At 43.3% G+C, this 21,176-nt stretch overlaps 2 protein-coding genes across 4 annotated transcripts; one reads left to right on the forward strand and one right to left on the reverse strand.

Moving 5' to 3' along the window:
* Positions 1-811: 811 nt before the first annotated feature.
* ing4 (inhibitor of growth family, member 4) lies at positions 812-4,670 on the forward strand. The gene is made up of 8 exons (XM_069656095.1): positions 812-878; positions 1,344-1,415; positions 1,836-2,002; positions 2,146-2,260; positions 2,344-2,455; positions 2,542-2,686; positions 3,774-3,835; positions 3,954-4,670. The coding sequence occupies exons 1-8, from the start codon at positions 842-844 to the stop codon at positions 3,991-3,993; spliced, it is 750 nt and encodes a 249-aa protein (XP_069512196.1). The 5' UTR covers positions 812-841; the 3' UTR covers positions 3,994-4,670.
* Positions 4,671-5,032: 362 nt separating this feature from the next.
* On the reverse strand, positions 5,033-21,100 carry LOC138584440 (centrosomal protein of 164 kDa-like). Of its 3 annotated transcripts, none has more exons than XM_069656679.1 (28): positions 20,969-21,100; positions 20,410-20,493; positions 19,730-19,841; positions 19,125-19,356; positions 18,723-18,887; positions 18,520-18,636; positions 18,329-18,409; positions 17,944-18,048; positions 15,234-16,343; positions 13,718-13,771; positions 13,499-13,635; positions 12,197-12,766; positions 11,895-12,026; positions 10,405-10,600; positions 10,097-10,171; positions 9,841-9,963; positions 9,614-9,757; positions 9,405-9,488; positions 9,260-9,328; positions 8,900-9,159; positions 8,618-8,803; positions 7,653-7,830; positions 7,461-7,568; positions 7,208-7,310; positions 6,706-7,071; positions 6,543-6,615; positions 6,333-6,452; positions 5,033-5,803 (listed from the first exon to the last, which is right to left on the reverse strand). In XM_069656679.1, exons 2-28 carry the CDS (start codon positions 20,486-20,488, stop codon positions 5,707-5,709), a joined length of 5,076 nt encoding a protein of 1,691 aa, XP_069512780.1. In that variant the 5' UTR covers positions 20,489-20,493; positions 20,969-21,100; the 3' UTR covers positions 5,033-5,706. The 3 variants fall into 3 exon arrangements, with proteins under 3 accessions (XP_069512780.1, XP_069512781.1, XP_069512779.1); XM_069656680.1 differs by having other exon boundaries at positions 7,461-7,565; positions 20,410-20,496; XM_069656678.1 differs by having other exon boundaries at positions 20,410-20,496.
* Between the last annotated feature and the right edge of the window lie 76 nt (positions 21,101-21,176).

A 21,176-nucleotide genomic window follows, 5' to 3' on the forward strand; every position in this document is an offset into this window, starting at 1 on the left:
GGATCAGCCATGGAAAAAACTGAGCATTTAATATCTTTCACTTGACAATCTCTTCTCATTTCAGACTGTTCATATCGTGTTAAATGGTCAATTATGTTTTGATTTGTCAAAGTTTCAAATATCTGCAAAAGACATTTGCATTAAAGTAACTAATTCTTAAACATTACAATTGACAGTTTAAATTGAAAATATGAGTGTTTAAAATTACACTGAAGGTTTAATTTGATAGTCATTGGGGGAAACATCACAATAGACTACCCATCTTTAAAAACATACAGTGGTTTAGTCATTAGTCAGAATCTGATAAGAAACGTCAATCTTTACTATGTCAAAGGGGCTTAAAGCTACTGTGAGTAACTTTCAGTTTGTGTTGATTTTGGCGCCCCCTGTGGACAAAGCCGTACCTCTTATCTCTGCCAATTTTTTCCTGTTCAAGCTTAAGTGGTGGTTTTTAACAAAAAATCTTATCCAGCTGTCTTTAACATATGTCACATGTCTCAATCACGTCAAATTTTTGCCCTGGGAAATGTCAACAAAGGCAGCATGCAATTAATCGCTTTGTCTTACACCTACAAGCCTCATCCGTTTCAGGCAATAAAAATAACAATATAGAAATAATCAATCTTGTCACTGATGGTTTGGTTTGCTTTTGTAGGTCACATAGAGTAATCAGAATTAATTTCAGTCTGTTTCATAACCAGTGGAAAACTACTCACATGAGCTTTAAAGATATTAAACAGTGTGGATGGGAATTTGTGCTGGGAAGTCCCTCTGTAATGTGGAACAGCCAATCAAGTTGGTCGATTTTGGGCCGGAAGCTGTGTTGTTTACATTTTCTAAGATGGCGGCGGGGATGTATTTGGAGCATTATTTGGACAGTAAGCTGTTTTTTATGCATTCTACACGTTGAACAATATATAAACCTCCTTCGCTCGTTTTAAAACGTTGTCTTTTGATTTGTACTGTAGCTCGTGGCGAACCCGGGCGCGAAACATGATGCTTTAACCGTTTCCGAACGGTCAACGGGATTAGGCTCAGTCTAATTGCTGGAATATCGCTTCGCGTTGTACTGAACACATGATGTTTGAATAGATATCACAATACTGTGCTAGCCCCACGGTATATCCTTCTTTCAGTTCCTGTTAAAACACATTTTTACTTCTTTATGCTTACTGCAAGCCGCGTGAATACTAGTTCAAGCGCTATCGTTAAAGGCAGAAGGAGCATCATCTATTCTAGCGCATATGATGAGGCTAGCTAACTGTGCTGCTCCTTCTAACGTAACATGTTGGTTTCACTAAAGTGGGATTAAACTGTTTTTGTCTCCCCACCCATCACGCCAGGTATCGAAAACTTGCCATTCGAGTTGCAGAGAAACTTCAATTTGATGAGGGATCTGGATCAACGCACAGAGGGTGAGAACAATTAGCTTTGTAGAAATAAAATGAAAAAGCCTGAAATACAAGTAGTGATTACCCTATTTTAATAGGTTACTATAGCAAAAGTTTGTTAACCACTGATCTGTTGTAGGATACTAGAATATCATGGTCCCCAGTACCCGATGTAAGTGTACATAAAGAACAACCTTTTTGGCTATAGTTTAGTTTGTCAATTGAGTATAATGTGAATGATATATAATGATATATTAAGTATATTTGTGTTGGTTCAAGTAAAAGGAATGTTAGTGCATGTAAAGAAAGAAAACAGACCCCTAATATTTAAGATTATTGCCATTATAATTATGTTCTCTATAAATGAGAATTACACAATTAAGTTTTATCACATTAATGACATGGATTTAACGTTTACTATTTTCATTCTTGCTTCTCTTGTAGATCTAAAAGGACAGATAGACTCTCTGGCTAAGGAGTACACAGCCAACGCACGCACTCTTTCCTCTGAACAAAAGCTGTCCATACTGAGGCAGATTCAGCAGTCTTACAGTAAATGCAAGGAATTTGGAGATGATAAGGTGCAACTGGCCATGCAGACCTATGAGATGGTTGGTATATTAGAAGGAAACAATGTTTTATAAGCGTCTATGGGTTATATGAGTAGGAACATTTGGATAATTCATACATGCATTATGCTTTATGTACATGAATGTACACCACCATCAGTCCGCTGAAGTTCTGTTTTCTGCAGGTCGACAAACACATCAGACGTCTTGACACAGACCTGGCTCGGTTTGAGGCGGACCTGAAGGAAAAGCAGATCGAGAGCACAGACTATGATTCCACCTCCAGTAAGGGAAAGAAAGGTATGTGTCTGTTTTTCACAGAGGAAAGTCAGAGCAGTCAAAACCAAACTTTGTGGACTAATAAATCATTTGTGTTATTTCAGTTGACTCCAGACAGAAGGAAAAGAAGACGGCTAAAACGAGGTCTAAAGTGAAGAGTTCAGATGAAGATGGAAGTCCCAAAAGCGCCCAAAAGAAAGTCAAACTCCTTCAGCCGTACGTTCTGCATCTACTTTGTTTTGATGGCAAAGTGTTTATTGATTATACTCCCATTCTGATTTGCAACACTTTTCTTTCACCAGAGGAGAATTCAACAGTCCCTCTGCCAATTTTGGGAATGTGCACCCATCTGATGTGCTGGACATGCCAGTGGACCCCAACGAACCCACCTACTGTCTGTGCCATCAGGTCTCTTACGGCGAGATGATCGGCTGTGACAACACTGATGTGAGTTTAGTTTTATCAGTCTGACTCAGGGGTCTCATTAAGATGCTGTTTGGACTTGATTTGTTCAAAACTCTTTTATTTTTTCAACACGATTCAACACTTTACATCAGTTGTCCAGAACCGGAGACAGAAAAGCAAAATAGAGAAGCTATTATTGATGTTGGCGATGTTATGAACTCAAACCAAGAAACAAAAAGAATTGGAACAAACCAAGCAAAATAAAAACCCTTTCCCACTGGTCAAAAAACCCCGCTAGCACCCGTTTTTTTGTTTGTTTTTTTTGCTTAGTGGGAAAGGTCACAATCGGCATTCAGACCCGGGTAATTATCGCCTCGGCTCCGATCGGCAATGATGGCAACACAAAACCCAGGTCGATGTGCTAATCTCCTACCCCTTTCCGGTGCGATGCTATGACGCGCATTGAAGTTCCGGCCGCTGTCACGTAAATACAGAAGAACAACGTACAACGGCATATTTGTTCTTTGTTTCGTGCAAGATGCAGCAACATTGGCAAGACAGCGAGGTGAGAGAGCTTCTTCTGATCCGAGGGGAAGAAGAAATAAGGCGACAGGTTTCCGGCATGTTTGTGACGTCAGACAATGGCGCAGCAGAAAAGGGACCGAAAGGAGTATACTTCACTGGCAATGGGAAAAGAGACAATCTGCATTTATTAGCGCTAATTTTGTTGGGAAAGGGGTATAAGACAGAAAAGAGGTGAAACGGTATAAGTGTTTTAACATATCGGCAATGTTCAGCAAGGTGTTTCTCTGTAGTGCATTTTTTTTTTTCTTGCAGCTTGTAGTTTAAGGAGGTTTCAATTATGTTACGTATCAATAATCAGATATTGTGCACATCCCTCCCTTGCACACATTTCCAATATGCCAACCATATTGAAAAGGCTGAGGAGTCCTGCAGTCTCGTGCCTCGTCCTCTGTTGATAGGGTCACAGTAGACGGATGTCACATAAAGTATTTAATGTCTCTCTTTGAAAAGATTGATTCTGTGTTTGATCTTGTGTTTTGAATAGTTTTATTTGTCCTAAGAAATACTTAACGGCTCATCATCACTCTTTTTGTTTTCCCTTCAGTGCTCCATTGAGTGGTTCCATTTTGCATGTGTGGGCCTGACAACCAAACCAAGAGGCAAATGGTAAGAATCCCTGATACTGAAGTTTTGCCAGTAAATGTACTATGTCCTGTTGTCAATGAAAGTGTGAAATGCTGCTGCTGCTGCTGTTGTTGAAACAGGTTTTTGCTGTGATTGGCAGGTATTGTCCACGATGCTCTCAAGACAGAAAGAGAAAATAAAAAACACCTGGTTGTCCTGGAAAAAACAAAACGTGGACTCTGATCAGACGGAGAAGGAGAAGAATATTTCTTCATTAGTTACTCGAATTTTTGTTCTCATCTTCCTTAACATTTGGTGCTTTTTCTTTTGGTTTACGTCATTTGCCTTGGTTTGATGCAGTGTGTGTGTGAAGGAGCCAAGTGGTTACAAACGTATTTAAATATTGATTTTGAGTTGTTGTTTTTTTAACGGTTAACAATATTTTGTTTTGTTTTTCAGTTCCCTTTGGTGCTCTTATTGTGACTTTTTACTTTTTTTTGTACGAGTGAATAATAACACTACAACTGCCCTGAACGGTTAAACAGTTCCAAGTGGACACAACACTTCACTCAGCATTCAGATACAACTTCAATATTTTAGTATTTTCTCTTGCCATGAATAATTATTTGCTTTGTTCTATAGTTAGTTTTTTTGTGCTTAGCCTTGGAACACTAGTTTTATAATTTAAGAAAAACAAGAGGGCAAAAATATGAATTGAAGTGAGTTAAACCATTTCATTTGAACATTTGATTGAGTGCTGTATAGAAAGTACGACATTCTGTGAAAAGTGTTGTCATTTCTGTAGCTGAAACATTGGTACAGGGGAGAGGGGGTGCTTGTGTTATCAATCATTTGAATACAGCTACTACCTCAAAAACCTCGCCTTTGTGGTTCTTCGTCTCTGTGATGTCCATTGTGTGTAATTTTAATCAGATAGTATGTTTGGGTTGCCGTGTCAGCCTCTGACCCGAGCCCTCTCCGAGATCCAGTGCTTCTTTGTGGACGTGTCTACCCTGTGTAGTGCCAACTACCAGCTCAGGGTCAGCAGAGTTGAAAGCTTCAGCCAGCAGTGAGTGACACCTATAATCCCCTCAAACACTCTTAATAACACACCTTAATTTACAGAGTAATGCATTTGACATCAGGCTGGGTTTGAGGTCATTAAGAGGATGTTGATATTTGTCTTTACCTGCATCCACCTGCATACAAACAGGAATACAGACTACAGAAATACATGAATATATATATAAAATAATATTTATTAAAATATGTTCTAGAAAAATACAGAATTTACACAAATATATATGCACAAAAGACAGTGCTCTCTGCCTGCACATATGCTAAACGTTTACAACATCAACGACTCACTATTACTGCTCTGCAAACATCTGGAATATGTCAAAGTAATTGACGTTTACAAAAACAGTGACTCTAACACTGACTTGGTTCAGCAAGGAAAGAAAGAACAGCTGTTAAGCACTATTTAGTGTTACGTCCTGTCTTTAGCAGCATATGGGTTCACAGCTGGGAGGTTTTAAGTAGAAGAAGTACAGTAAATATAACTTAAGGAAGCAACCCTTTCCCATCTGAAATCATTTGACGTAAGTCTGGCACAGACTAGAATCTGTAAACATGTATTCAAGTGCTTGAAAAAGTCTCCTGTGCTCACAGCTGTAACTTATGTTGGAGGATACAAGTCCTCAGCCCTCTGAGACAGGATGTGCCCTGAATTGCCAGACCCTCCAATCACAGCAGAGTAGGGCTGATTTTCCTTTGTACTTAAGTTTAAAAAGCACTCAATGAAAGAGGGCACTGGACTCTCACGTGAAGCCCTGCGTGTAAACATCACAACACTTAACAGTTATAGATTGTTCAAAGTCCTGAGTGACAGGACTGAGCTGTGCGACATGTCCTCAGTAATGATACACTCTGATCTGGTTGTTGTCGTCCAGGCCCAGCTGGACCAGGCCGCTCTTGGTTGAAGGAGGCTGATAGCGAGTGAACAGAGGTCTGGAAGGCCGAGTTAAAGACAACGACGGGTACGAGCAGTTTCAGGGCTCCATAGTCATGGACTTGTACATTGTAATGGCATAAACATAAAATATATTAGTATTTTTTTTATTACACAGCAGAGCTGAATACTTGATTTTGACTGTTCAATCAGGACATTCAAACATCTGCCTCTCTGTTTATCAGACTACCAAATACTCGAGAGCACTAACTCCAGCTGCTTTTTAAGCTGTTCCTAGGGGCTAGTTTTTCAAGCAGGAAAAATGTTTTATTATTTTAAATCAATAAAAATATTCCACGTAAAAAAAAATATTGAATTATTTAGTAAGTAGCCGTGTAATACGAAGGAAAATAAGACAATATATCCACAGTAAAAACCCGCTTAGTGTACATTCGTAGCATTACGTAGGTATATTAAGATAAGGCTGAAAACTAAACATTGATTTTGTGTTCCTTCTATAGATTTAACACAATACTAGTACTTATGTGTATTAGTGTGTGTAGATGTGTGCATGTGATAGAAGGATACATGCTGGTGTCTTTCTTGCGCATCTCCAGCCACCTCTTGTTGCCGTCAATCAGCCCCTGCAGTCTCTGGCCGTCCACCTCCACTGACTTCTGCACCGACCGCAGACCGCGACCAAGCTCACTTGAAATACACATAAACAAACACATATAAGATGGCTATGATGTATGTGATCTATAGTGATGGAACAATTAAAGGTGTATTGCAGGTTACCTAGCAGGAGTGTATGATGCGTAAGCAGAGGTTGGCCTCATGGTGCTGGAGGAGATCGGGTCCATAGCTGCTCCTGGAGAGGAGGACAACAGTTCAGCATCAACAACAACACCCATGCCTCATTATTGGTGCTTCACTCTTTCCAAAGAAGAATGACTCTTACTGGGGAATATCTGGCTCCATCGGCTGTTGATGAGGTCCTCAGAAGCCCTCAGCCCACTGCTGATGGGGGTGCTGAAGAGAGGGGAGGATGCGGCGGTGCCTTGAGCCCAGGCCCATGGCGGCTCTGAGAGCTGAGTGTAAGAGCTTGGACCCAAAGTGTGCATCTGAGGCATGGCCGGAGCAGAAGTGGAGTTAGGTGCCGGGGCAGAGTGAGGTTGAAACAGAGGCGGAGGGAAGGCTGTATAGGCTGTGGTGCTTTCCCTTTGGGCCAGTGAACCCAGTGCACTCAGGACGGTGTTAAGCTGGCCTGAGATCTGCTGCAGGGACTCTGCTAACTCCTGGACTTCGTCTGGGACAGTGTGATGACCTGAAAGTGAGGGAGAAATAGAGAGCAAGAGAAAACACAACCTAAGTGGAGCTGGAAGAATATAAAAATCAAGGAAGATGAGCAATGTACCAGAAACAATAGTATATACTTCTTTTTGGAAGTGCATTGGTTTCACCTGTTCCATCCGGTGGCTCCACGGTGCTGCTGAGGTCAGATTCAGTCACATCAAACGTCACCTTCCTTTCTCCTGCGAGCCGAGACGGATCCTCAAACAGCGGCTTAACAGAGAAAGCGACAAGAAAGTGCAGTTAATAATAGATATGGTTTGCCTATATGTATGGTATTACCTATTGATTTAAATATTCTATATATTGAACACAAAGTGAGGTATCATTTTAACTGAGTGCAGTGTAGGATGTTTTTTTTACCTCCTCAGCTAAAGAGCTCTCTAGCTGCTGGAGTTGCTCCTCTTTCCTCCGCAGGAGAGTGTTTCCTCTTTGAACTGTCCGCTGCAGCTCCACCACATTTCGAGCCTCCTGACAGAAACAATAACATTTAAAATCTCACAAGCAATCACACCAACTAAAATTCAGCTCAGGGTGAGCAACACTCCTCCCCACCTGCTGGAGGTTTCTTATCATTTCTTCAGACACTCCTACTTCCTGGTTGGAGTTCTGGGAGGTGGTCTGGGCCGCCTGCAGAGCTGCCTGTCTCTCCATCAGCCGGCTGTTCTCCTTCTCCAGGAAGAGTTTAGTTTTTTGGATGGATTCACCATGTGAGGAAACGTAGCGTCGATATCTGGACACATTGAGGTGGGGGAATGAGGGGCTAGCGTTAAATACACATTTTACTCGGCATTAGGGATGCTAAGGATTGTCTTTTGAATGATCAGATCAAAAGTGGTCTATAAGCCAACTTGATACCAAAGGTGTCCCCCAGGGTTCAGTGCTTGGTCCTCTTTAGTTTTTCTCTACATGCTGATAAGGTCTGAACATACACTGCTACTCCAATGATGTCCAAATATAAATCCCTTAAAAACCTTTCACTTAAACTCTTTCTTTCCTGACTAACTAGCTTCCTGCAATTAAACAAGGATTCCCACAAACTCCTAATTAAACTGACATGATGAGAAGAACCCTATTAGGCCCCGGCCTACTTCACCTGCCTACGTCACCAACTTTCTCCACTGACAATCCCTCTGTTCCTCTGACACCTACCCAATGCTGAATTATCAAGGACCAAGCACCGTAACTTGAGTGACAGGGCTTTCTCCATAGTTGCCCCCTCCCTCTGGAACTCACTCCCCAAACACATCTGTGATTTTACCAATGTTGCTATATTGAAGAACTCACTTAAAAGTCATCTTTTAAGGGCTACTTGTCCTGTTCGTTGACACAAGTTTTGCCTTAGTGTAACTTAAAAGGTACTCTATAAGTATTATTATAATTATATATTGTATTATAATGTAGTAGTATTGGAATACCATCTAAGGGAAGCACTACTTATTACTGTAGCACTTAAATCAAACATTCGGTATTAAATACTAAGCACTAGCAAAACAGCTATAACAGCTATCTTCACTTACTCGTCCATGCTGCTGTGGCTGTCAGGCACAGGGGACAGTGGGGGGTCGTCCAGGTCTTCTACATGCAGCGATGAGTCTTTTCTGTCACTGGAGGGCGCCGTCACCTCGGTTTTCTCTGCCTTCTTGCTGTCTTGTCTAGCTTCTGGTCGGGTTGAGGCACTCGCTCGTTCGCCTTTTTCCATCTCACTGATTGGACAAGACACGACCACAATCTCTTTAAAATGCAAACAACCCTGTTTATAACACTGCAATGACTGAAACATCCTTGGTAGGACACTATACCTGATTTTGCGATTGAGACAGTCACATCTCTCTTGTAGCAGCGCAACTTTGCTCTCCAGTCGATCTTTGTCCTCCTTGGCCCTCCTTCTCTCCTCCCTGGCTTTGTCTCTCTCCTCCCTCAGCCTCTCCTCCACCTCCATGGCCTCACTTCTCTCCTCCCTTGCTCTCTGCATGAGTTCTCTGGCTTGATGTTTTTCCTCTCTCATCCTCTTCAGCTCCTCTTTCAACTGCTCTCTCTCCTCGAGCAGCCGGGGTAAGGCCTGGAGAAACACACACAAATATGTGGGCAAATACGGGGTTGATAGGTGGACTGATGAGTGAATATAATCTGTTTTCATAAGAAAGAGTAGGATGTCCCACCTCTAGCTGACTGTCTAGTTCGTCCTCTTCCTCCCCGAGTTTTTTCCTTCTCCTCTTTAGCTCTGCCGCCTGATAAGAGACAGACATCAGTGAATGAGGTTTGGGTCAGTCTATCAATGATTAATAGTACATAAAGTATGAAGACCTTTGTCTGCAGCATGGCCTCTTGGCCCTTCAGCTCTTTGGTTCTTAGCTCCATCTGATCTGCCAGATCCTGCAGGTCTGACTCCTGACAGAAGAAATAAGACACGTTAATTCTCTGAGCCGTCGGTTTTAGCCTTTGACCGGCAGCTTAATGGCAACACAAGTTCCAAACTGCTTAATTACAAAATTAGCGGGTCTGTCTGGTGTCACCTTGCGTGAGTGTGTCAGCTGTGTCTTTTGTATCTGTGTGTCGAGCTGCAAGCGGATTTTCTCCAGCTGGAGAGCGTGCGACGCCTGGAGATGCTCTCTGTCCTCCCGCAGAGTGGAAAGCAAGCTCTCCCTCTGAGCAGTCTCCTGGAGCACACAAACAAACACACAATCATTTGTTATTAGTTTCCGAGATAAAGCCATGACAATTCTTGACAAAGGAGACTCACCTCGTCCAGGTATTTCTCTCTGATGTTTTTCATTTCCCTCCTGTGGTCCTCCTTCAGCTGCTCCAGCTTCCTCTCGTGGTCACGCTGCACTTCATCCCGCACTTCCTGAAGAACATCAGCCAGCTAGACAGAGAAATTGACATGTAACAGCAAAGTTACAATCCAGTTAATATTTCCGTTTTCCCATTTTTAAAAAGATGTAATTCTGTACATAATATGCGTGCGTGTGTGTGTGTGTGTGTGTGTGTCCTCTAACCTCTCGGTGGTACTCTGCAAGATGCCTTTCAGGTCTGGGACTCATGAGCTCCCTCCTACTCTCTGTGATTTTAGCCTTTATACAGAGGAAATAGTGTAAACACATTATTGTCATTGCTCCATGTACCTCACAGGACATATAAAAACGTGTGTCCATGTTGATATAGCTAACCTGCCAACATCTAGTCGGTAAGAAGCTTTATGAATCCTGTTTTTCACTTCAGGTTTAGCAACATTTAAACACTGACTAAAAAAACACTGAAATCAGTTATGAGCTGGACATAAGCAGCGATCATCATCCTCAGTCACCTCCTGTTTCAGAGAGCTCAGTTTCTCCTCCCTCTCCGCCTGGAGTCTCTTCTTCTCTGCCTGCAGCTCCTCCTCCGACTCTTCCTTCAGACGCTCAATGTCCCTCCTTTTCTGGGCCTCCAGTTTGTTTTGCTCCGCCGCTCGTTCTTCCTCCAGAGTGATGCGTAACTCCTTCAGCGTGACTTCACTCGCCTCCCTGAGGACAGGGCGCACAAAGCAATGTTATTGTGGGGATTACAGGTGATTTACTACAGCTGATTTACAAGGCTTTATCAATTACTCAGATGTTTTCTGGCTAACTTCTCAGGCTACATTCAAAAATGGTCTGAGATACGTTTGTCTCCTATTCATTTGACATTGTTTACTTAATGTACTCTGGGCCACAATGAAAGACTGCCTATTCTCAGTAATCTGGGCAACAGCAATCTCAGAACCCATCAGCTATAGTCTGACGACAATAAAGCCTCTTGGAGCAACGGTGAACATTTAGCATTTAGAGATAGGGACTTCCGGCCAGGACTTCTTTCCATGTGCTGCATTTTACATTCCAGTTAGCAACGTGAGGAGCGACTGAGTGTTCAGATAAAAAGTGAGGCAAATTTCGCCCCTCTAGATATGTCAGCAAAATAAACGGAGTCATTTCTTTGTTCATTACAGCCCCGGGGAAGCACCCGTTCATATGTTTCTGCTGAGCCTCAGTTTCAATGTAAATAGTAAGTTACATAGAGGCTTCACTCTGGGTTACTACAGAAGTATGATTTTTTCTTGTGATTTACTTTCAATTAACAGGTCTTACCTTTGCTGAAATTACAACATCATGATGCACATTAGTAAAAAGTACAAATGAAGCTTTGGTAGGTCTGTCCTCAAGAGGACAAGAAAACTACTTTTAAAATGCTCGTTTGTTGAACGGAGGTCGGATAGATCGTTCCTGGTGCATTCAAGGAAGTCGGGAAATCTAAACGCTGAACGGCTTGCGTGACACAGCGTCAAGGGAATTTGTCTCAAGCTGATTTATTTTTATCTAGAATGGATTGTTAGATTAACTTGTATGCAGATGTCCGTTTATAGAGATGAATAAGAAGCTAAATCGGCATCAGATGAAACATAGTTTTTGCATTAGGGTGGGGTGTGCAAAGAAATTCTGGACTGATATATTTTGTGCAGAAGGCAGAGTCTGAGAGGGGAAATACTTAGCGTAGATTTATGATGTGATATAATTTGCCGAATTTTAAATTGGCCATAAAGATAAATCATGTTCCTTATTGATTAGAGATGGTCGAAAGATGTGACCCATTAGCAGTTTATCATAGTTTTAATAGATGTTCATTTGTCGCTGTTAACAGAGACTCCAGTCTGAGTTCATACACTTCACTGATAAACCACACAACCCTAGAGGAACATTAGGCTTCATGAGCAAAGCATGTTACTGTATCACCTCGTTGCTTCTGTCTCACATGATGACATTAATGCAAGTGTCGTGTTCGGACCTGAGTTGTCGTTGCTGCCGCTCCCTTTCCTCCTGGACGGACTCTCTGAGCTCCTCCAGCCTCCTGTCGGACTCTTCATTCAGCCTGGCCTCCTCCTCTCGTCTATCAGACAGGAGACGCTGCCGGAGAGCCCTGCAGAGATGCACAAACATGTGCATTTATGAATCAAAATATTGTCTGTGTGGGTCCTAAAAAACTACTTTAATAAACTGGAAAGGTTATCAGTCGTAGGAATTGGAAGTAAACAACATAAAATACAAAAAACACTTCAAAAAATGGACTTTGACAGGATGCATGCCTACCTCAGTCTTTCCTCACTCTCCTCCTTCAGCTTCCTCTCCTCCTCGTCCTCTTCTCTCCTCAGCTCCTCCTGAAGGTTACGCATCCTTTTGTCCTTCTCCTTCACCAGGTGCTCCCTCTCCTCCCCAGCCTCTCGATCAGTCTTCCTCCTGTCCCTTTCCTTCTCCTCCATCCTTTCCTTCTCCTCCATCCTCTCCCTCTCCTCCATCCTCTCCCTCTCCTCCATCCTCTCCCTCTCCTCCTCCTCCTCTTTTTCCTCATCCTTCTTTTTTCTCTCCCTGTCTTGCCGGACTCTCCAGCTTGGCTCCTCTTCCAGTGAGTCCTCATGAAATTGTATAGGAGATTCAGCGTCTTCTCGTTGGGTGTTTGAAGTGCGGACTAGCCGCCCTCTGGAGGTTTCGGGCCTTTGTAGCCCTAGACTTGTGCCGAGGCCTTCGGTGTTTAGACGGAGCTTGACACCGTGTCCTGAGTGGGATGAGCTTGAGAGGGAAGGCGAAGGGCTCAACTGGTGGAGGACGAGGCGATCAACTTTCCGAGTTGGAGGGTTGTCTCTGCTAGCAGCCTGCAAACGCCTGAAAGAGGTGTTAAAAATACCAAGGTTAAGTGTCATTATTGATGGATCGTTTGTGTATATTTCCTGAATATCAACACTTTTTCTACAAACTAGAAAGCAAACAGTGATCCACTCAGCTCTGTATCTGAACACAGAGGGAGCTGTTTGATATTAGTGCCATCACACTGCAGCAGGGTAGGACCTCAGCGCTCAGTTTAGTCTGTTTGCTAAGTTTCTACCTTTTTATTAAAGAAGGGGTATTATGCTAATTTCAAGCTTCATATTTCACTCTGTGATACCTGTGGAGTAGCTTAGCATTAGTTACAGCTAAAAAAACTCCTCATTTTCCTCACACTGGTGCTCTGCGCAGGCCCTCATACAGCCTCTGCCTGAAACAATTCAGTCCGCTCTGTCCCTTTAACAAACCCCGCCCCCTACAAGCCCGCTTTCTTCTGATTGGCCAGCTCTCCAACGCCTGCTGAGGCTGTATGAACGTGCAGAAAAAACTGTGTGAAACCTGGCGTTCACAGCAGCCTGCAGACTGAGCCGAGAAGCCCGGGGATTACTCCAACATACTTTAACCTACAGATTTGAAACTTCACCCATGTTTAGTCTGGACATCCAACATTGTAACATTATATATATATATCTTAAAATGTCAAACAGCATAATACCCCCTCTTTAAAAGATAAATAAAAATGATTAATTGCATGCACTTTTTTAATGGACATCTCACTAGTAAACAACAAACCTCTTGGCAGCCTCTGCTTTCTTTCCTCTTGCCTCCTCCTTACTCTCCTCTTCTTCTTCTGCTTCCTCCTTGTCGTCTTTTTCCAGTGGACTGAAAGTGCCCGAGAGGTCATCGATGCCAAGCAGTTTCTCTGACAGCTTTAGGAAACATTACAAAACAGGTTGACAACAAAAAGTCCAATGAATGAATGAATGATGTGACACTGCATGTTCAGAGTACCTTGACGTCTACGGAGGATGAGGCCTCCTCAACATTCTTCTGGGACTCAGACTCCTGCAATAACACACATACACACACACACAAACACACTCAGTGACAAGTACACAAAGAATGAGCACACATGCACATGTCCACTTACAACGGCACAAGCAAGACTAAATATCGAGAGACACACAGAGACGCAGAAACACAGACAGCATGAGGCAAAAGCAGAGCATACATGCAAACACAACCGCGGCCTGTGCGATGGCAGGCTAAGTGCAACATCGGACATTCAGGCGCTATGTAAAGGAAGCAAGCAGCATCTGAGATTGGGTAAGGCGAAGGCAGGAGATGAGTCAGGTCGGACACCTCAAAATCAACTAAAGCAGATGAGTAGGGCCCCGTGAATTGCATGATGCAGAAAACACAAACAGAATTGCTTAAATATGATAATACACATGGAATTAAGTGTGCAATGAGGAATATTGTGGAATTTGTCAAATTGTGGATGTATAAAATTCATCCTTCATCATTCATATTATTCAGTTTTTGATAACAGATGCACAAAAAGTGTAATTTGTCAGCACGCAGCTTTTATTCCGCTCTCTGTGATGGTGTTTCACTGAGGGGCGGGGATCAGTTCCTCCACCACACATATAAAACTCTGTACTAAACATTAAGAGACCACTGCAAAAATATTTTTTCTCTGGGTTTACTTTCAAATAAAATATTCGTATTTAGGTCTTTAATTTAAGATAACCAGGAGACGCCAAAAAAATATGTTTTTTTGACCTTGAATAACGCAAAGAAAACAAGTTCATGTTCATTTTCAAACAACAGAATAAAAAAGTTTTAACTTAGGACGTGTGTGTGTGTGTGTGTGTGTGTGTGTGTGTGTGACTAGAAACTTGAGGTTTAGGTGTTTCTATAGGAAAGAACACTGAAGAGAAAAGTATGTGTTACAAGGACTGTCCTTATGAGGCTGATGACAACGTGTCTGAAAGCTGGTGTTCGCTGCGGACGTAGGTGAGGACAGCGTGCGAGCAGCGGAGGAGCAGCCCTGCCTACTCCCTGAACAAAGTATCCAGAGCCGTATAGACAGAGAGTCGCGTCAGTGTAAGTCCAATATGCTCCATGATCCCCCATTACAATGTCGCAACTCTCTCTCTATATGGCTCTGAAAGTACCATCACTCAGTCAGTCAGTCAGTCAGTCAGTCAGTCAGATACAGACCCATGTCTAGGGCTGACCTCGGCGGTCAGCCAAAAATTAATACCAAGAAAATGAAATGGAATTTGGTTTTCAAAGGGCCCTACATGAGCCGGCTCTGTCAATGCTAAAAGGGATCAGGTTTTTCCAATCCAGTCCTCAGGGGCTCTGTTGGTTTGTGCAAGTCAAAAAGTCCAGCCTGAAGGTTGCAGCCCCTAAGGCAGTGGATTCTGGGAACTACATGCAGAGATCAGGCAGGACCAGGTTTGGGGGTCGGGTAGTGAATGTGGGGTGTGAGCACACAGAGGCAACACCGAAACCGTACCTCTGCAGGAAGGGGGCATTTATGTGTCACGTTCTTCATCATGCCAGCGAGAGTTTTTCTCTTTTGGTCAAGTGTTTTACGGTCGCTCAGCATCGGCGGGACTTGAGCCGTCCCAGTCCCAAAAACCTCGACAACTTCTTCCTCACTGTTCGATGCAGTTTGGGGCTTCTGGATGTCTGAGTCCTCGTCCATCTCTAACCCCTCTCCCTCCGTCTCTGCGCCTGCACTCTGCTCTGATCTCTCCATCAACTCCTCCTCACTCTCTCTCTGTGTCTTCTGGCTCAGGGAGCATCTCTCCAAAGCCTCTTCACTCTCACTCTTCTCCTCCTCCTCTTTTCCCTTCTCCTCCTCTCTTTCAGTTTTCACCTGTTCTTCGTCTTCCTCCCTCTCATTCTGCTCTTTGTCATCCTTTATGCTTCTCTCTATTTCATCTCCTTCGCTGCCCTTTTTGTCCTCCTCCTCACTCCCTTCATCATCATCACTTTTGACACACTTCTCCTCAACTTCATCACTTTGTTTCTCTGTTGTGCTTTTTTCTTCTTCTGCTTGCACCTCCTCTTCTTCATCCTCTCTGTGCTTACTTTCAACACAACTTCCTGCTTCCTCGTCACTCTCTTTTTCTCTTTCATCGCTCTCCAGCTTTGAGCTTTCTCTTATGTTTTCTGACACTCCATCCTCCCCTTCATCTTTTTCTTTAACATCACCTTCAAGGCATTCCTCCTCTACCTCGTCACTTTCTACCTCCTCCTCTGCCTTTTTGCTTCCTACAGACTCTTTAGTTCCTCCCTGCTCTTCCTCCATCTCATCCCCCTCGTCTTTGCTTCTTCTTTCATCTGCTTCCTCGTCCAATGCCTCTCCTTTCTCCTCCGTACCCCTCTCTTCGGCTTCCCCTCCTCCTTCATCCTCTCCCTTCTCACTCTGAGCATCCTCTTCTTCTAACTCTCCTCCCTCCTGCACGTTCTCCCCCGCCTCATTTAGCTCCTCCTCTACTTCCTGTTCAACAGATTTAGGTACAGGGCTAACAGGACCCGCCTTCTCCTCCTCCTCACTGACGTGGTTTCTGCTGCTCGCCAGTGAGGACAGGCGGAGGTTGCGGCCCCTCAAAGAGTCCTTGGTGGAGGGGAATAGGAAGAACAGTCCATCCATCCCAAACAGGGGCACAAAGGAAGGCGTGCAGAGACAAAAGGGAGATAAAAGAATGGAGGAGGGCAGGTGAGGGAGGAGGCTGACAAAGGTTAAGACCCCAGCTGAAAGAGGCTGGGGGCTGATGATCTTTACAGAACTGCATGCAAAAACCGGCGGATCATGCATTTTGCAGGGACAAAACTAGTCATGTTAGACAACCAACACTTAACCCACAAATACATGAGGTAAACAAACACGTAAAAAAGAATGTAAGCATCGAAAAATACACAAAGTATCACTTTAACACTGAAACACAGGCACTCACACAGGAGCAGGTTTGTTGGATAAATACGATTAATCTGAATTTCAAAAATTCTGAATCTTTACACATCAGTTCCTCTGCATCATTTGGACACGTAATGATGCCATTTGAGAGCTAAAATAGATGCTTTGCCATCTTTTATTAGAAGTTACTTTAAAAACTGTAATGAATGAATCAAGTCTGATTTAACAGAACCTAATGGTCGTGGTAATGTAAGCCTATTGGTATATTCCAAAGGGCAAACATTAAAGACAAATCAAAGAGAAATTAAGGTATTTTTTGTTTTGCTCCCGATTTTCAGACAGCAAAGCAGTAACAACGACAGTAAGAAGACAGCAGGACAAAGAGGAAGACGCAGTAACAGCCGTGCCCATAGGACAGATCCCAGCAGCACAGCAGCTACATGAACACATCCCGGGACATAAGGCAAAGGTGAGAGGTCAACGAGGTTACACAAGAGAGAGAGAAGGAACAACAGATGGTTTAGAGTTACAGTTACATGACACAACAGCAAAGTCCACTTTAAGTATTTATGCAGCATGTCATTCATCATCTTCCAAACTTACTAAACTGACATCGCTGTTCAAAGTTATCGCAGGTCAAAGTTCATGACACTCATCTGGGTGTTTCTTTGGACCAACCTGGCTAATTACTGTACAAAAACACAACTTTATAACTTAATTCCCTGCTTGTGGTGAAACTGGATCTTAGTTTACGGATTAAATATTATTAGTCTTCCTTTTGATGCCCTTCGGCTGCTCTGCTTGAAGTTCCCTGATGATAGCTGAGTTAGTTCACTGACTGGAGGAGTACCAGGGGAGTGTTTGTGATTACATCGCTGGCACAGAAGCTTTGGACTGCCAGGAGGAGAAGGTACTTCAAGTACAGGGCGGCGATGGTCCAGCAGGTAACAGTGCAGGTACCGCCAGTAGAATAAGCGCTTGGAACCGGTCAAGTGGACAACTAAAACACGTTCAGCAGCCTCCCAGTGAACACCAAAAAGGGATAAATGCAGTACCAATGTGATTTACAGCAGCTCCAACCAGGACTCCAGGGGCCAAACATAGCACATGTCATGAACTATGTGAATACATTGCCGTCAAGTACGGACGTGTCAATCACTGAAAAAACATGATTGGCATTTGAAGAATATTGCACAAAGGTGTTAAATACTAACAAAGAAATGGCAGAGCGAGAAAGAGCAATGAAAACCAAGCTGAGAGTCACTGGAAAAGTGGACAGCGTGTGTGCGTTTGTGTCTACCTGTTGGGATGGTGGTTCAGGGCTGTGTTCTCCAGATAAGGCCAAGTCCTGCAGCTCTGGCTCGGTCCTTTCCTCAGCTGGAGCTCCACCGCTGGCTTCACTGTCCTAGAGCACGCACACACACACAAAGTTAACTTTCCATTGTAACTGAACGATAAATAATAAAAGCATCAAACCCAAAAGCACTATACCCTTTCAGAAAAAAGAGTGAACTAAACCAAAGTCTATCTTAAGTCAAAGCTAGAAAGATATAAGGCACCTAATGGCGATCACTGTAACATCTATCAGTATAAGGCTTGATACAGCTGTTACTCTTTTTAAGGCTGTATTTTCATATGACGTGGAAAAGAAACAGTGCTGGAAAAAAGTTAGATGTCCTTTCTACCTCATAGTGTAGGCCTCCTCCAAGGGCATCCAGGTCCAGATGAAGGTTCTTCAGTAATCGCTCTGAACCCCGAGGACTCGGCTGAAAAACAAATAACAGTATCTGGTTAAGAGACAAAGTACACATTTATGATAAATCAGGAGCTGGACCAACTACATTCAACATCTTGCTATTGTTTTTAAGTTGTGTACCTCAGCTTCTGAGATCTTCTCATCGTCATCCTCATCGTCAAAGCCCGGCAGAGTGAGAGACACCCGCTCCTCATGCCTGCTACCTAATACGCTGGATGCTCCAGCGCTCCGAGGAGCCTGAAAGAGAAGACATTAAACACAGTTTACAGAAAGAGTTTGTGGAACACCTGAGATGTATCATGCAGTCCTTTATCTAGCTCTACCCCAAGAGATTTCTTAAGGGGCTCTAGTCCCCCAGAGCTGCCGAGGGACCGCCGGAGAGCAGGAGAAGAACCAGAGAGTGGACCTGGGCCAGGGGCATCCAGACCTCTCAGAGGAGCCAGGCTGCCCAGCGGGGACGGTAGGGGGCCTAAGGCTGAACTCAGTGTCTGAAGGGAAAGAGACGCAAACATCATTTTACTGAACGAGTTGAGGATAAAAAGTATATCGTAGATTGTGTGTGACAATTATATTCAATGATTAGTTTAGTTAAAGGTTTTAAACTGGCCACTGCTGAAGCTCATCTTGACTGTTCCTGCTTACACTGCTTTACTCTTACTATGTATGCTACCATATTTGTTTTACTTCAACTATATTAATCAAATACAAGATTAAACAACACTTACACCAGGAGCCTTAAGCAGCTCCTTCTTCTTTTTCTCTTTCTTCTCCTTCTTTTCTTTCTTCTTCTTCTTGTCCTTGTCTTTCTTCACCCCCGTGCCTCCTGCGGTGGCGGTGAGTTGGGCGCGCTCACGCTCCTGGGCCACCAGGCTACGGTAGTGCTCGTCGCAGGGGTGATCCCAGGTTGACTGGCCCGAAGAGAAGTTGAAATAGTAGATGTCCCCCGTCACATCCTGGCTGTTGGGGAGGAGGAGAGGGGAGAGGTTAAATTAAACTCTTCCAAAAGATACCCAGAAAGTTGGAAAGGCAGGGGCTGCGTGAACGGAGAGATGTTACAAGAGATTGTGTTGTCACCTGAAGATAATCACTGCACCAACTGTATATTTCTTGCTGCTAGGACAACGTGCCTCTTTTGCGCCTGAATAAGCGTGACCAAGACTGTTCAAAACTACTCATACATCAAACATCTCAGCCTCAAGCCCATTTGAAATTGATCAACAACAATAGCAAGTACTATTCTCCAGATAACAATGATTTCTGTTTCAGGCTGTATTCTCTGGGTTGCCATGATGCCGGGGCATCATCCCCAAGCCAGTTTCCCCTCACTCACCAAGGCTTCCACTCTGGAGGCAGAGGGGCAACGATGCCTTCCCTGGCCAGCCAAAGCAGCTCAGGCTCACTGTCGGGATCAATGCCAATCTCTCTTGCGTACTCTTGGATCTCTGACGAGAGAAAGAGAAAGTGTTATATGAGACTGTAACGTTATAGTTGGGGCATTCCATTAGATATAAAAATCCCTCTCTGATCTCTAACCCTTTAATTAGAAAAAATATTTTTCTAACGAGAGTGGTTATCAAGACTTTCAATACCTTTGGTTTAGAATAAATAAATGTCAAGTATGTAATTCATGGCCTTTAAACCAGGTTAGGTTGCAAAAGAAAAATGTAAACACATTTTTAATATGTTATAGCATAGACACTTCTTTACATCTTAAGTTAAATGTAATGTTCTTATTCAGTCTGCGTGAGGCTGTTGGCCTTAGGGAATCTTGTTTGTCAGTTTTTGATACTTAGAGAACCACTCAAGGTCCCTGTCTCCTAAATGGTTGGTCATTCTGTTTACTCAAGCCTCTTTCTACGACTCTCCAACCTTTAAGAAAATCTTTGTTTAAATGGAAGGGGGTGGAAAGCCCCAGTAGTTAAGTATGCACCATCTGTGATCATATAGGCACAGTATAGATAATCAAATCACTGCTACCACACTCAGGTCATAATTCTAATCCATGTGTACCTTGTTCGGAGGGAGTATAGTTCTCATCATAGTCCTCTTCAAGGATCAGCTGGTCTCCTATGAGGGCAGCTGCAGTCATGGTTACTGCTGAAGGGGAAAACACAAAACAGGATGACAGGCTAACATATACTGCAACCAACAAAGTGGCAGACAACCCAACAAGGTTTCCCTTCTTTTTTGTCAGCGTCACCTCTTCCTTATTCTGTGAAAATGATGCCGTTCTTTCAAATAAAACGGAAGATTTAACTTAGCCATCATGCTAAACCAGTAAGATTATTTTAGCGAATTTACTTCTTCAATCTTGCTTCATTGTTGTACAAACAAAAGCTAGGGCTTTTCATAAAGCACATTCACAAGCATGTACGCAACCGTGCATCAGTAAAGTCACATTAACATTTCGATAAACAGAAAAATGGAAATTTTAGGACAGTAAAGGATGAGCTAAGCTTATTAGGTTAGCATCTGAGCTAACTTCAAATTGGCTAGCTGGGCGCCATCTATCCACTTAACGTTAGCACAGCCAGAGAAGTAGTTGGAGAACAGCTCATTCGTGATTTACCTTTAAACTTTTGACCGTTTTCCGATCAAAAGTTAGCCTCTATGGTGAAGGCAATGAGTTTTAAGACAAAGACATTGTATATACAGAGGGGACAAAAATGCGAAAGTTCAAGCATATCTGATAACATCTCCAAGGACGCTTCCCCCGTTTCCTGTTGACGATGGAAACGTGGCTCTGACTGGCTGAGCCACATGAGGCGTTCAGGCGT

This window comes from Semicossyphus pulcher, unplaced genomic scaffold (genome assembly GCF_022749685.1).
Source record: "Semicossyphus pulcher isolate SPU_LCO1_2020_fin unplaced genomic scaffold, fSemPul1.0.p SCAF_9, whole genome shotgun sequence".
Classification (NCBI taxonomy): Eukaryota; Metazoa; Chordata; class Actinopteri; order Labriformes; family Labridae; genus Semicossyphus; species Semicossyphus pulcher.

Coding starts and splice junctions, on each gene's coding strand:
- ing4 (XM_069656095.1), top strand. CDS start 842: ATGGCGGCGGGGATGTATTTGGAGCATTATTTGGACA. Junction 2,687..3,773: donor TCGGCTGTGACAACACTGAT/GTGAGTTTAGTT, acceptor TTTTCCCTTCAG/TGCTCCATTGAGTGGTTCCA. Junction 3,836..3,953: donor ACCAAACCAAGAGGCAAATG/GTAAGAATCCCT, acceptor TGTGATTGGCAG/GTATTGTCCACGATGCTCTC.
- LOC138584440 (XM_069656679.1), bottom strand. CDS start 20,488: ATGACTGCAGCTGCCCTCATAGGAGACCAGCTGATCCTTGAAGAGGAC. Junction 18,888..19,124: donor AGCTGCTTAAGGCTCCTGGT/GTAAGTGTTGTT, acceptor CTTTCCCTTCAG/ACACTGAGTTCAGCCTTAGG. Junction 9,758..9,840: donor GAGAGAAATACCTGGACGAG/GTGAGTCTCCTT, acceptor TGTGTGCTCCAG/GAGACTGCTCAGAGGGAGAG.